At 41.6% G+C, this 16,284-nt stretch overlaps 1 protein-coding gene across 1 annotated transcript; it reads right to left on the reverse strand.

Annotated features, from left to right (window-relative positions):
* Nucleotides 1-2,272: 2,272 nt before the first annotated feature.
* LOC114030850 (zinc finger protein 883-like) lies at nt 2,273-13,665 on the reverse strand. The gene is made up of 5 exons (XM_027845751.1): nt 13,435-13,665; nt 12,444-12,533; nt 7,862-7,988; nt 7,313-7,405; nt 2,273-4,992 (listed from the first exon to the last, which is right to left on the reverse strand). Exons 1-5 carry the CDS (start codon nt 13,663-13,665, stop codon nt 3,461-3,463), a joined length of 2,073 nt encoding a protein of 690 aa, XP_027701552.1. The 3' UTR covers nt 2,273-3,460.
* Between the last annotated feature and the right edge of the window lie 2,619 nt (nt 13,666-16,284).

The raw sequence follows: 16,284 nt of genomic DNA on the forward strand, positions 1-16,284 counted from the left end.
GCTCACATCCTAGTGGGAGAAAATATTCAAATAACTGTCTCGGTTTCCTCATCAGTAAAATGAGGAACATAATAATAGCGCCTACTTCCCAGGGTTGTTCTGGGGATCTAATGAGAAATGTAAAGTGCTTTGCAAAACTTGAAGTGCTATGTAAATGTATACCACTACTACTTCTCAGCTACGCAGTCCTGTGTGACTCTTCCAGAACCCATTTGGGGTCTTCTTGGCAAAGATACTGGAGTGGTTTGCCATTTCTTTCTCCAGCTCATTTTACAGATGAGGAAGCTGAGGCAGAGTTACGAGACTTGCCCAGGGCCGTACAGCTAGTAAGTATCTGAGGCTGGATTTGAATTGGTGAAGATGAGTGTACCTGACCGGGGCTCTATGCACTATGGCGCCCCCTAGCAGCCCTAAATTTTAGTGGCTTCCACTTACCTGCAGGATCAAATAAAGCCCCGTCTGGTGTTCCAAACCCTTCCTCACATGTTCCGCCTACCTCCTTTTCAGTCACATGTTTTTTGCGCTCACATGTTACCACGTTCTCTGTGATCCAGTGACAATGGCCTCCTGGCTATTCATTTTATCTGGTAACTGGAGATTTTTGCTGGCACTCCCCCATGGACCTAATGCTCACCCTCCTTATCTGGGCTCCTGGCTTTCCTAGTGTCCTTCAGGTCCCTGCTAAAATCTGGCCTTCTACAGGAAGCCATTCCCGATTCCTCTTAATGCTAGTGCCTTCACTGTTGATTATCAAGGACATGGTTTGTTTGTACATAGTTATTTGTGTTTTGTCTTCCCCTTCAAGATATGAGTTCTTACAGGACAAGGATGATCTTTTACTCTTCATATCCCCAGCACTTAGCACATAGTGGGTGCTTAATTATTTAGTATTAATTATTAACTATTTTAACTTATTCACTGTTTTATTTATTTACTCACTGATATAGCAGGGAGAAGGTCTCTGTTTTCTCCAGGAGAACACTTGAGAGGAGTGGTCTAGGAAGGAGCTGAGTATTGACTGCTATTTTGGAACATTCACCCCCCACACCACACTTCAACATAATATGATCTTTCTCTCATTCAAGCTTCCTACAAATGTCACCTCCCTTGTCTTTGGGTAGAGATACATGTTGGAGGGCATGGGGGAACTATGCCAAGTTTGGACATATCTCTCTTCAGGCACGAAATGCTTAGATATCAGGATAATGTTAAATAAAATGGTTTCTGGCAAACTTGTGCCTAAAATTCAGAGTACAGTATTGCTCTTTTTTTTCCTGAAGGCATGAAAATTCAGATGTAGCTTAGAATGTTTACCCATAAAGGTGATTGATCTAAACCAGGGGTGGGGAACCTTCAGCCTTGAGGACACATGTGGCCCTCTAGGGCCTCAGGAATCCAAATTCAGTCAAAGCGCTGCACTTGAGGACCTAGAGGGCCACAGGTTCCCCACCCCTGATCTAAACCTTGTGGGATGTGATTAAGGGTCTAAGATATTACAATAGTTTAGCTGCATAGATTCAGAATTAGTTGAATGACCTAACTCCAAGAGTGATAACTAGTTGATGTCAACTTTGAGTGAGGGGCATCTGGTGGAATACCAGGTGCTGTCTCTGGTCATCTTCTATTCAATAATTTCATCTATGTCTTAGATGTTTATAAGAATGGCATTATGTAATAGGCCAGACCCGGCTGGGCAACCCAGGTTGAAAATTCAGAGAGGAAGTGCTAACAAAGCATCTTAATTAAGAACAGGACCTTTATTCATTCAGCCTCCTGTGGTCCTCCTGTGGTCAGAAACCTAAGGGAGGTTCTCCAACTTCTTATATCCTGTCATGTCTTTGTGCTCAGACAACCAGGAAGCAAGGTCAAGGTCCAAGATTTAAATCTCCAATTAAATCTCAAGGGCAGTTTCAACACCTCTGAGAAAAAAACTAGCTTAATCTTCGAGGGCTAGAGTGATTTGAAGTTGAGGAGAGGTCAGTTGATTACTCTTATTAGGGTGAAGGGAATATGCATTTATTAAGCACCTACTATGTGCTTAGCTCTTTAAGCTCTTCCCTCCTACATACTTATTGTCCATAGCAAAATAATTGTAGTCTATTTGCCGTATTTGTCCTGTCCCCCAATTCTAAAAAGTTCATTGGGATTCTGGGAAGCTAAAGCACTGTTCTTTCCATTGTCTTCTCCTGTTCCTTGGGGTACAGATTTTCAATAAAATCCACATGGTACAGTTCTTAACAATCTTCTGAAAGCCACATAGAGTCCCAAGCACTTCACTCAAAACAGTTCTTGGATCATATAATTAAGTCCCTAAATAAAAGGTTATATCATTTCAACCAACAATATTTTACAATGTTTAACCACCTGTTTAGTATTTATAATGGCCTGTTTCAACCCAAACAACTGAAAATAAAAATTGACTGTGTCCATAAGTTAACCCTTTGCATTAAGGATATGGTTCTTGAAGACCCAGAAAACATTTAGTTGATAAATAAGGGCAGATAGTTAGATTTTCCTTGTGTTGGTGATTCAACTTTGCCAAGGTAATGAGAAAGAATCATAGGATACTGCCCCTTGAAGTATCTTTATTCTCCATCTTGACACCCTTAAACATCTACTGAGCTAATCTCCCCAAGATGGTGGAAGCCCTAACCCTATTCTATTAAGAGGCCTTGTGGTATGCAGCCAGAAGTACAACAACATTGTGGGGGTGAGGTGTGCAGAGCTGCTATATGAGGGTAGCAGGTTCCTTCTTCCTCTTCATTGCCCTTCTTCAACTTCAGGTATGAGGTTATTCCAATTCAGTTCTCATTACGTTAAATGTTCTGAGCCAGGCCGCACTCAGGCAGGTCTAGTGGCTCAAGCTTAGGATCAGAATGAAAGAGGCATCGAAGAACCATAATGTTTTACAAAAGGAAGTTTAATTAATAATATCACGGAATGGCATTTAAGGAAGATTCAGCATTGTTCAGTTTCCTTCCTCTCCACATGGAGATCTGCCTGATCACTGTAGAATCCTTCAAGCCTTGAGAAACCAACTCTTTTGTGCACAGGGCTTTTTATGCCTTACATCAGTGGTGTCAAATAAAAATGAGACTACTAACCCATACATAAGGATCCCATAGGTTGCATACTGACTTAGAAAATGACAGATTAATAGGATCTATGTTTAACTGTATTTTGATTTATTTTGTTAAATATTTCCCAATTGCATTTTAATCTGGTTCACTTAGGAATGTCCCAGATGGACTGCATGACTGACACCTCTGCCTTAGGTGACCAGTAAGCTGTCATAACAGTTTGAGAGGTTGTCCCCTGGAGCAATTTAAGTCTCAAGAACAGTTTCTTTGCCTTTTTAGAAGAAAAGGTAGCTTAGCATAAATGGCTTAGATGTTACTCCTGTCTTGGGCTCATTATGCCCCCACCCAAAGTTGACCCATCTCTTGGAAATGGTGTATGTCTATGTTTCTCCAAGCTTGGGTACATTCATAGAAATTCTTACTAGTACCTTATGTGCTTCAAAGAGAGAATTGGTGCAGAAGGTTTTCCCACATTCATCACATTTATATGGCTTCTCTGTGGCAAGAATTTTTTGATGTCTAGATAGCTGTTTATTACTTATGAAAGCTTTCCCACATTCATTACATTTATAGGGCTTCTCTCCTGTATGGATTCTTTGATGTCGTGATAGCTTTTGGTTACTGATGAAAGCTTTCCCACATTTGTTACATCTAAAAGGCTTCTCTCCAGTATGTATTCTTTGATGTTCAAGTTTATAGCTATTACTACTGAAGGCTTTCCCACATTCATTACATTTATAAGGCTCCTCTCCAGTATGAATTCTTTCATGTTGAATTAAGTACCTATTACTACTGAAGACTTTTCCACATTCATTGCATTTATATGGCTTCTCTCCAGTATGGATTCTTCGATGTTGAATTAAATACCTATTACTGCTGAAGGCTTTCCCACATTCATTACATTTGTAGGGTTTCTCTCCTGTATGGGTTTTTTGATGTTGAAGTAGATATCTGTTACTGCTGAAGGCTTTTCCACATTTACTACATTCAAAGGGCTTCTCACCTGTATGAATCATCATATGTTTTTCAAGGCTGCCTTTCTCCCTGAAGCCTCTTCTACATTCATTACATTTACAAGGTTTTTCTCCAGTACGAATTTTTTTATGTTTTCCTAAGTAATGTTTATTGTGGAAGGCTTTGCCACATACATTGCATTCACAGGGCTTCTTTCCAGAATGAATTATCTTATGTATTTCAAGATTTTGCTTAGCGTTAAAGCCTTTTCCACATTTATTACATACATATGGTTTTTTTCTATTGTGAATTTTTTTACATTTCTCACCACTGTGAATTCTCTGATATTTAAAGAGATTTCCCTTTTGGCTGAATGATTTTCTACATTCATCACATTCAAATGGTTTCTCTCCTGTATGAATTCTCTTATGTTTATAGAGGTTCCCCTTTTGGCTGAAGGATTTTTCACATTCATTACATTCAAATGGTTTCTCTCTAGTATGAATTCTTTGATGTTGAGATAAGATTTGATTACTGTTAAAAGTTTTTCCACATTCATTACATTTAAATGGCTTCTTCCCAGTATGACTTAATTGATGTGCAGTTAGGTTTTGTTTACTGCTAAAGTTTTTTCCACATTCATTACATTCAAATAGTTTCTCTTCAGTATGAATTCTTTGATGTACAGGATGGCATGAATTGATACTGAAGGCTCTGCCAAATTCATTATGTTTAGGGTGTTTTCCTTGAGTATATATTCCATGGTAATAAATAAAGTTTGAGTGGTCAGTAAAGGGTTTCTTGCCTTTCTTATAAAGTTTCTCACCTATGTCAATTCCATTATATTCACTTAAGTCTGAAAAGTATTTGAAGTTGACTTTGGGAGCTCCGTGTTGTGCAGCAAGGACTGACTTCTGACTGCCCTTTTGTCCAACTGCATTACATTTCTGAGGAAACTCTGGAGAGGGAAAAAAAATCAATATTCAATACTAACATCTAGATTCTATCTCCTTTATCAAGGAGAATGACCATAAATCTGAAACAGGTGGAAAAAATCCCAACATTTTAAAAGTAGAAACTGAAGCCCAAGTTAACTGGGGAGAGAGGAACAGGACACTTAATAGCCCAGGACTTCATAAATAGCTGAATTATCAGAATGAACCAACATATTAATTCTGAAAAATAGATACTGTTAAATCCGAACTCAGTCTTGGCAAAAGCTTGCCATCAAACAGATAGCTAGAGCATTAGAAAAGAAAGTGATTATCCCTAAGCTCTAGTACTGATTTAACAGAAACGGATCATATAAAACAAAGCTTATTATTTATAAAATTTATGAATAGGAATACGAAGGATGGGAAGAGTCGAGATCTAGCTTTCAAAAATGCATATGACAAAACCTTTCAAGCTGTCTTTGCCGACAAGATGAAGAAATGTGCACTGAGTTCATGGCCAGTTAAAAAAATCTTATGAAAAATATTCTGGAATAAAGAATTTTGTCCATCTGGATTATATTCTCTAGTTTCATGCCTTAGGGATTCTCCTCAGCCTTATTCCATTCAACAATTTTGGCAATATCCTGGATAAAATCACAGAAGGCACTTTTTCATCTTCTGATAATGACACAAAAGTACATAAGGATACCTGTTAGATATAAACTAAATGAAGACATTTTTTAAATATTTCATTAGGCTGGAGAAATAAGCCAAGACAAACTTTGAAATTTAACATAGATAAATGTGAAGTCCTGCAGACAGGGTTAAAATACTAACTACTCAGGTATAGAAGATTTGATTAGGCAACAGATCATGTTAGACAGCTAGGTGGTTTGTTATGAAAATCAAATGAGATAAAGCACTTTTCAAGTCTTAAAAGTACCATATAAATATGACGTGTTATTATTTCACAGAGGCATAATATAGTAGGGATAAGAATTCCAACTATCTGGATTTCTGCTGGTGTTCTCACTCTGCCAAAAGCAGAGCAGCTAAACTGGGGGTTGGCAGATGGGGATGGGGAGTGCTAAACTGATGTGCAAAGTCACTGACTTGTGCAGAGTCAATCTGAGTGACCCTGAGTTTAAAAACCTTGCTTAGACTTTGGGTAATGCACAACCAGCCTGCAGGGGATGGTGGTCCAGAAAGTATCCTTGGGCATGCACACCAATCCCATCTTCCTATGGTACTGTAAGGGGGAGGAGCTAAAGCGGCTTTAATCCCATGTCCTCACAGAAAAAATGCACCAAACAGGACTATCTTATCCTAACATGGAAGTTGTTTACTCCTGTCTATAAAAAGCAGTATGCAGGCAGTTTGAATCCAGCAGCTACACTCAACTGCAAGCTATCTTGGTGTGCCAATAAACTCCTTTGTCTTATTTTCTGAGTTTGCCTTACTGACCAGGGCAAGGCCCGAACCAAGATTTGCTGAAATGCCGAAAGTCTGGCTTTGAGTCCCTGGTATTACTGGCTAAGGGATCGTGGGTAAGTAAAAATCTCACCGAGTCTCACTCAGACTCTTCATCTATAAAGTAGGGATGATATTATTTTCACTTCCCACCTCATAGGCTGGAAACACAGTTTGTAAACCATATAATGTTATAGGTATATAAGCCACTGGTAGTAATACATTTATATATATATACACACACACACACACACACACACACACGTATATATGCATATATATATATATATATAAATCTATAAATATGGGAAGCCATCAACTATAGAACAACAGGAATAGAAGATGAATTGTAGAATTTCAAGAAAGGAAAGGAACCAGAGAAAATGGAGGAAGAGGATGTAGATTGCATGTTTATGAGGTTTAGAAGTGAATGGAGATGTGATGGAAGGCAGATAAAACAAGCGAGAGGGACAACGAAAGGTTTGTTCTTTTAAATATGAGTCAGACTTATCTCTATCTGAAAGCAGAAGGAAAAAAGCCTTAGAAAAGGGAGGGACTACAGCTGCAAGAAGACTGAAAAATAATAAGAAAGGATATAGTACAGGTAGAAGAATTAGCATCAGAAAAAAACCAAACATCTATTTCTCTGAGGCTGGAGGGAAATGTGAGGTCAGGACATTGAGGACAGTGATTTTTCAGGGGAAAGATGAGGAAGTAGCTCCAGAGGGATGGTCAGAAATGTCTCCCTATGGCTCAGGGCCCTTTAAGAAGGAGTACCACCCCAACGATTCAAGGTGAGGCTCCATACTGGCTTGACAGGCTGGGGTGATACTTGCAATCATCTAACAGAATGCTGCCTCAAGGGGCACTCACCTAGGTAAGGGCTTCTTGGAGTTTCTTTCTCGGGAAGTAGTGCTTCTCTTTTCTCCAACTGGAAGAGGACATCTCCCTGGGAAACTGGAAGCCCTGCTCATGGGAAAAATAATTGAAAAATTGCTGAGAATGGAAAGACCTCAGAGTTCAGTCTTGGCCATATTCTCTTTGGGGCATAGAAGGCATGCTAGAAAGGACCTCTGAAGGATACTCTGTATTGCATTCTGTAGACAAGTGTCAGGGTTTGAATTAGACTGAAAGAAAATGATTTCATTTTAACACACTTTCTACTATGAAAATGGAAACTTCATGTCTTGAAGCAGTTATACTAGGACTTTAGCACAGAACTGAATATGCATAGGAAAGAGGAAGCAGAAATAACACCAAAGGATTTAGGGATCTTTCTACATTATAGGCATTGATGGCAATATGCCTTCATGTGAAATTAAAACTCCGTGAAACGTTTCAGCCATCCCATAACCTGTAAAAAGTGAGAATGCCAAGAAATCCCCATGGCCAGATGGTTCAGGAGAGAAAAGCCATCCTTACCCAGGGAGACAAAATTCTCATAGTTCTCCAGCATCACATCCCTGAACAAGTCCTTCTGAGCTGGTTCCAACAAACCCCATTCCTCCTGGGTGAAATCCACAGCCACATCTTGAAATGTCAGTATTGTCTGAAATATCAAAAAAATTCCTTCTCACACAGGGACATTCCTCTTATGGAACACGAATGAATGAAGAAGCATTTGTTAAGAGCTTATTATGCGCCAAGCACTATGCTAAGTGCTGGGGATGCAAAAAACAAAAGCAAAGACAGTCCCTCCCCTCAGGAAGCTTACCTTCTAATAGCAGAAGACAACACATGCAGAGGAGAGATGGTCACAGAGGTTTGGAGAGTTACAGGAATGGTGAGTGGAGACACACAGGAGCAGGTGGATGCGTCCATTCCACGAGCAGTGACGGAAAAGATCTGATTAGAGTCTAAGAAGTGGCAAGGAGGGGAGCAGGCCTGTGTGTGGCAGTGAGGCCGCTAGCAAGATGACCAGGGAGTGAAGGGAGATACTGGCTGCGATGTAGGAGGCTACAGCATACACTAATGGTGATAGCACAGGTCTGTCCTCCGGGGCAGTTTCTGCTCAAGCTGCTCTCAAGTTGGTCAGGAAGTTAGGAGACATGAAGTTGGTATTACGAGGAGAGAATGATTTTCAAGGGTTTGGAGCACCCCATGTCGAGGATTTCTTGAGGATTTATTTACCATCTTCCTCCCTTTATACTCACTATATTGTAAACAACTTTATTACTCAAGGTCAGCCTTACAAATCAGTTCCAGCACTTAGACTCAAGTTAAATGTGCCCTTCACACTTCAAAATCACACTTCTTTCTACGGACATCAATCACTCTTCATGACTGAGCACCCCTTCTAGGGCAGTATTATTCAGATAAATGGAAGATTAAAATACACATCTTCCCTGATGCCATCTCTACTTAATATGAAATTACTCTCTCGAAAGCTGCTGCTTCCTTTATTCCAGATACATCTTGTTCCTGAGGAAGACAGTTTGGACGTGCTCCCCTTTCTCCAAGTGATCCCATCAGTTCACATGAGTTTCATTATCATCACAAAGCTGAAGATTCCCATAATCTGTAGACCCAGGCCAGATCTCTTTTCCTCATCTCCAGTCTTGCAACATCAGCTGCTTATTGGACATTTCAAACAAGATGCCTTATGTGCATCTCAAACTCATTATATCCAAAATAGAATTTATTCTTATTTTCCCCAAACTCAACCCTCTTCTCTACTTGCCGGTTTCTATTTAAGGCACCACACAGAGGCAGCTAGGAGTCTCAGGCAATAGAACACTGGGTCTGGAGGCAGGAAGACCTGAATTCAAATATGGCCTCAAACATTTACTAGCTGTGGAGAAGTCACTTCACCTCTGCCAGCCTGAGTTTCCTCAACTGAAAAATGAGGCTAAGAGAACCTACTTCCCAGGGTTGTTGTGCGATAATATTTGTAAGGTATTTAGCACCATGCCTGGTGAGTAGTAGGGACTTAATAAATCCTTGTTTCCTCCCCATTCCCCCAATCATTCTGGCCTGTAACTTCAGTGTTATCCTGGACTCCTAGACTCACTGTCATTCACTCTGCATAGTTAAATAACTACCAAATCTTGTTATTTCTACCTCTATAGCATCTCACACACAACTACCCTGATTGAGGCCTTCATCGCCTCTAGCCTGTACAATTACCATACCCTCTTAACTGTTCCTCCATGTGACATCTGAAGTACTTCTCAACCTTTTTAAGCTCATATATCCCCTCCCTCCCCCATACCCCACAGTCTGGCCACACCAGCCTTCTGACTGTTCCTCATCTTCTGTTTCTTTGTCTTCGTATTGACCATCCCTCACACCTGGAAGGCCTTTCCTGATCTCCCCAGCTGCAAATGCCTTCCTCTGATATTATTATTTGTATCTACTTTGTCCATACCATACATATACCATGTATATTGTCTTTACCTTGAAGGTACAGAGTGGTTTATTTCTGTGCTTGCATTCCCAGGACATAGCATAGTCTCTGGCACATAGAAAGGCTTCATAAATCACATAATGACAGAATTTGACAGTTGAAAGGGTCTTTAGCAGCCATCTACTCCAACCTACACATGAAAGAAATCTCCACTATAACCTTCATGACAAATGATCATCCAAACCTACTGCTGTTGACTGAGTGATGAATAGCCACCTTCTTTTCTAGTCACTTTTTTTAATGACATCTTTTTTGCCATTTCTTGCAGATGAGCACAAGTCAAGATGTCACTTGTAATGTCATTTATCCTCTTTGAAAATGAAGGACGATACAGTGGATAGAGCTCTGGCCTTGGAGTCAGGAAGACCTGAATTCAAATCCAGTCTCAGACACATGACACTTACTAGCTGTGTGACCCTGAGCAAGTCACTTAACCCCAGTGCCTCACCAAAAAAAAAAAAGAAGCAAAAAAAGAAGACGAAGGATGAACAACTCAATAATTCAAATGAGGCTTCTTTGACTTTTATGTTTCAGATCCACCACATGCCTGACCACTATCCTTCGGGCACCTACCGTTTGATTCTTTGGAGAGCCTAGTATCAGCTAACTAGCAATAATAAAAATGTGTTATTCTGTCAGAAACAGCTTGGGCTCCATTATTAAGCATTTATAAGCTCCTGCTTATTCCGTGCTGGATACTGTACCAGGTGCTAGGGATACAAAAACAAAAACATAATACCATCTGTCCTCAAGGGGTTTATATTCTATCAGAAGAAATAGCACATATACCTATAGGAACATACAACATATATACCAGGCAATTTCAAGGGGGGAAACCCTAGTAGTTAAAGGATAAGGAATGACCCATGTAGAAGATGGCATTTAAGTAGGGCTCTGAAGAAAAACAGATTCAAATAAGCATAAAGAGAGAGTGCATTCCAGACAGAGGGGACAGCCAGCCTGTGCTAAAGTATCAAGATAAAAGGTGAACTCACAGCAAGGCTTCTGTAATTTCTAAAAGGCAATCAAGCACACTCTCTTCCTCCTATTCAGTTCTGGGTCTGGCTCATTGTCCATTTACAGAACAGAACCTGTCTTAGAAATGTGTACTGGTAGACCTCCTAACCAAATATGTGTCATACTTCTAACAGTGGCATCCATCATGCATTTGCTTTTCCATATAAGAATAGAGAGGTCAATCTCCTGAGTGGTAGCCAAACCAAGAAGGACGTGTGCAGTGTTATCAACTATACCAACACTAACCATCTGGAGAAAGCCCCTCTTCCATAATACACTAAAAGGCAAAAGTTTTAATTTTTGCTTTATAAACTTTTGCTTACAGCCAAAAATAACTTGCCCTATAAGACTTAATCTAATATTATAGAGGAAAATGAATGTTTATTGAATAGAAGGATTTCAAACATTGAAACATGAAAAGGTCAAAGCTGAGTAGAAACTGAATTACAAACATAGGAGTCAAGAGACACATAGAAAGGTAACAACATTTCACCACTAGGAGGAGCTCAATGACGATAAGTACTTACATTCTATTTTAACATGAGAAGAAAGAAGTAACTTGGAGACCAGTTAAGGGTCACAGAAGGAGTTCAGTAAGACAAAAGAGGATTGGGATGGTATGTTCTGTGTTGATGGTCCTTAGAAGAGGGGAGAAATTAAAAGAGAGTGAAAAAATACACCAGGGAAGAAATGAGAGACAAAATGTGATATCTCTTGTACGTTTCATCATGAGGGTGTATGAGGAGAAGAGGGAGGAGGAACAGGCATTACATGGACTTCACTCTTACCTGAACCAGTCAAAGGAAGGTTGAACACACATTCACAGTTTGGATTAGTAATAACATTAAATTCAAAAGCGAAATAGGCAACCAAGGGGTTATTGGTTGGAGTATTTTTTGACTCTCTTTCCCTCCTTATTTTGGCAAGTGCTTTACATCTGTTAAACTTCTATAGGAAATGGTGACAGTCCATGTTGCCATCCTTTCCTTTATCCATGACCCATTTTTAGCATCTATAGGATGAAACACATTCAATGATTCAAAAGCTTATTGAATGAGTAATTTAATAAATGAACTATCTCCAAGATATCATTGAAACTTCTCACACTAGTGTTAACACCAGCTTCGATAACCTCTTCTACAGTGACTAAGAAAGTGCTACTGTCTCTTTAAGAGGATTTTGGGGTTTCTGGTTAAGGTGAGATGTCATACAGAAGCCCAGCTCTTTCACAAAATGTTCCGTCAAAATGCAAAAAAATGTACCAGATGGAACAATGACAAAGAAAACCAGAGAAATGTCTATCGGTTCCTGGATCTCATCCAGACCTGCACAAAAGACTGCCAGGAGCCTGACATCTACGCAGAGATAAACAAAGGGAAACAGAAGTCACAGTGTCATCCAGGCGGCAGGATCTGAGCCCAGGGCAGAGAGTCTTCTGGGAGGAAAGACATGACAGAAAGGCCTCTGGATACAACTTGGCAATGCGGAGTAGGTGAAGACAAGGGAAAGAAAACTGTTCACACTTCCAGGAAGAAGGTGGCATTTCAGCAGAAAGAGGAGGTTAGGGTTAGGGTTACTCACCTGGTAACCGGCTGGCAGGTGCCCAGTACATGTTGTCCTCCACCTTGATTCTCCCTTCTTGGCCAAGACCAAAGTCTTCACAAGCCAGAACTGGAGGAGAAGAAAGAAGACAAATGGAGGGCTGGTCATTCCTCAGAGAACCTTAACTCACCAGGATGGCATTACTGGTGTACAATCGAGTTCATTGTTTCATTACAGAAGACATCAAACCCACATAAGAAGTCTCATCTTCTTGAAGAAACAAAAGGAAGGGCCGTGAATTTTTGTTCCTAAGATACTGACTCTTTCCTCCTCCTAAGGGGATTTAGGAAACACAGACTGAAATAAAATAATTTTTCCCTATATTCTTCATAATACTAAATAGTCAACTCAAGTTGTTGATGACTTGATCATCCCTGCATTTAATTAAGAAACATATTTCCATTTCTTCTCTCTCCTTACCTGACAGGATATATGATGAATCAATTTACTTAAGTCTTTGGAGAAAGCTTTTTTTAAAAATTAATATATTTTGTTTTAACATTATCCATATTTCCCAGTGTAATTCTCCCTTCTCCCTTTCTGAGTCATCCTTTATAACAAAAAAAGGGGGGTGGCAGAGAATTGAATAAAATGAAGTACCCAACAAATGACTGCAGTCACTCACCAGCAGCATATCTCACTGCCAGATGGGAAGCTGATCACCTCCCTACACCCTCAGCTTAAGGTGACCTCATTACTCTGTACAGATAAGTAACATCACCTTGATAGAAACAAAGATGGAAAAGATGCCCAAGCTCATTGAAAAGAACTTGAAGCAACAGAGTTTTGCTAAGAAATCTTGGTGCTCATAGGACACACAAGTCAGCAGATCAATGGAAATCGACTCCTTAGGAGCTGTAGTGACTGGGCTACTTGTCCATTGCAGAATAATCCCAGACACTGGGAAGTACCCTGTGAAGGCCACTTAATGCCTCCAGTGATGAGCAGGAAGAGAACGACAGGCACCTACCTCAGCGGACTCTGACAGAAAGAGACTGCCTACCAGTTTTTCAGACTGTCTGAACCACAAAAATGGCCCAGGAACAGTGAGAAGACTCAGTGAACTTTCCAGCCAATCCAAATAGAGGGAGCCGATTGAACCCGAGTCAGTATCTTCCCTGTCTAGGATGTCAGCTATAGAGGCTGCATGTAGATATCTCACAGAGCACAGGAACACTGCTCGCCGGACCTGACCCTCCATAAGTTCTGGTTTAGGAATGTAAGATGATGGCTCTGATGAGGGCTGTCAGCAGCTCATACCATCAGCTGATTTAGGTATAGGAGAGCAAGTAAGTCATCAGGTCAAAGGAAGGAAGAAAGGAAGGAAAGAGGGAGGGAAGGAAGTAAGTAAACAAACAAGCATTTATTAAGTACTTACTACACGCACTTTGCTAAGTGCTTTACGAATATCTCATCTGATCCTCACCATAACCCTGGAAGATAATTATTATCATCCCCATTTTACAATTGAGGAAACTGAGGCAGCAGTTAAGTGACTTGCCCAGAGTCACACAGCTATTAAGGGTATGAGGTCAGATTTGATTCAGGTCTCCCTGAGCTCAAGCACCACCTTTAACAGGAAGCCAGCGCCCCCCGCCCCTCCCAAACCATCTTATTAAATATATATTGATGGTAGATACTTCGTACACACAAGCACACTTGCCTGCCCCTTTAGCGGGTAAACTCCTTCTAAGAGCAGGGGTTATTTTATTCTTTGTGTTTGTACACCTGGTGCCCAGCACAGTGCCTGGCACAGTAGGCACTTAATTAAATGCTTTCATGACTTTCTTCCAAGAAGCCAAGGTCACATGCCTGCCATAACGAAGCATTAGAGTAGGATGACCCTGGGAATGAGACTCAGAGAGAGCTCTAACAAGTTAGAAGTGTCGAGGTAGGATTTGAACCCAGGTCTCTCCTGACTCCATTGTCCTTGTTCTTCTTATCGGAGGAGATTGAGTGATTGGGACACAACAGAAAGGGCGTGGTCTGAAGGTGCAGCCACCTCCCCCTGTCCCCAGCTCCAGCTCCTTGGCCCCGCCCCCCGCCCCCGCCCCCCCCCCCCCATCCGCCCCCCGCCCCCCCCTCAGACCCCGCCCCGCTCCACCCCCTCCCCCAGGCAGGGCTCCTGTTCTCTCACCAGGTGCCTCCCACCGCTTAGACTGTCAGCTCCTCTCAGCCCCGCCCCCCCAAGGCCCCCCCCCCTGGGTGGGGGAAGTGGCATCGAGGCCTCCATGGCCCCCCCCCCCCCCCCCCCCCCGCTGGGGCCCGCATCCGACAGAGGAGGAAACTGAGGCCCAGCTCAGGGTTTCGCAGCCAGGAAGAGGTCAGACTGTCCGAGCACCCGCGCTCCCGCCTCTCTCACTCACCTGCTCCCTGCAAATTAAAATAAAGAGTGCGGCTCAAACCCTAATCCAGGACGGTAACAGAGTCTGCTCACAGTGAGCGCTGAACTACGACTCCCAGAATTCATCGGGAACGTGAATGGGGCGGAGCCGGAAGAGTCTGAGAACTGTTCCTCTGGAGAGATGGATTCTGGGAAGTGGAGTCTGGCCCGGTTTAAAATCAAACCAATAACAACAACGACCCTCATTTCGAAGGATTCTGGGAAATGGAGTCCGGAAGTCACTAGTTCATTTTAAGTGTTCCAGGATTGAAAATGTAGATCAGAGGAAAAAGTCATGGAAAATGCGGAGAAATAAGGGGAATCAAAAGTTATCATGGAAAAAGCGACATTTGATTTGGACACAAATTGGGTGGATAGTTAATAGGAAGCTAGTGATGTCATGGTGCCCAGAGCCCCGGTGGCCTGGCAGTAGGAATATGAGTTCAAATCCTGCCTCAAACACTTCCTTAGCTGGGTGACCTTGGGCAAGTCACTTCACCCCAGCCTGCCTCAGTTTCCTCATCTGTAAAATGGATCCCCATCATAGCATCTCCCTCCCAGGGTTGTTGTGAGGATCAAATAAAATAATGATTATTAAGGGCTTAGCATAGTGCTGGGCACATAGTAGGTGCTTAATAAATGCTTATTCCCTTCCCTCCCTTCTCTCACCCAATTAGGAATGGGATAGCTGAACAAATCATGGCATATGGATGCAGTTGATATTATCGTGTTGTGAGAAATTAGGCAAGGGATGGATCCCAAGAAACCAAAGAAGGAATGAAGTGACTCAGAATGAATCAAGCAGAACCAAGGGAAGACTTTATAGGAAAACAGCTAGTGAAATACTTAGGAGGTGTGGTGGATGTGATGACCCATCATGACTCAGAGACTCATGACGACTCAAGCTTTCCTCTTCTGGGACAGAGGTGACAGACCATACGGAGGCCTAGAACAAGACCTTCTTTTTCAGTCACAGCCAAGGTGTTGGTTTATTTCAGACTGTATTTGATACAGGGAAGGGTTTTTATTTTTTTTATGGCATTGCTAGCCAGGACTGGAAGGCTTTCAACAGGATTTGAGTCAACTTTGGCCACCTCTTTGCCATTCTTTGCTCCGTTGTCTTCAACTGGGCTCCAGTGGTGTGATGATACCTGTCTAAGACACTATGCATTTTGATGTGTGCTAGGGGAGTAATGAGGGAGTGATAGTGATACTAAAAAAAGATAGATAGAAAAGCATGTCATGAGTCATTAAAGAAAGAGATGGAGAATTTCTTCTAGAGACACAAATGAGTTGAATGGTGCTGGATTTGCCCTTGGTAAATTTCAAGTATACAAAGGACCCAACAAGTTGTACATAGTGGAGATTCAGAGGTCCATACACAGTTCTTATTTCTTGTGGAACAGGAGCCTGGTTCATGCACACACCCCATCAGCT

The sequence above is a fragment of the Vombatus ursinus genome, unplaced genomic scaffold, assembly GCF_900497805.2.
Source record: "Vombatus ursinus unplaced genomic scaffold, bare-nosed wombat genome assembly UNPS02015016.1, whole genome shotgun sequence".
Lineage (NCBI taxonomy): Eukaryota > Metazoa > Chordata > Mammalia > Diprotodontia > Vombatidae > Vombatus > Vombatus ursinus.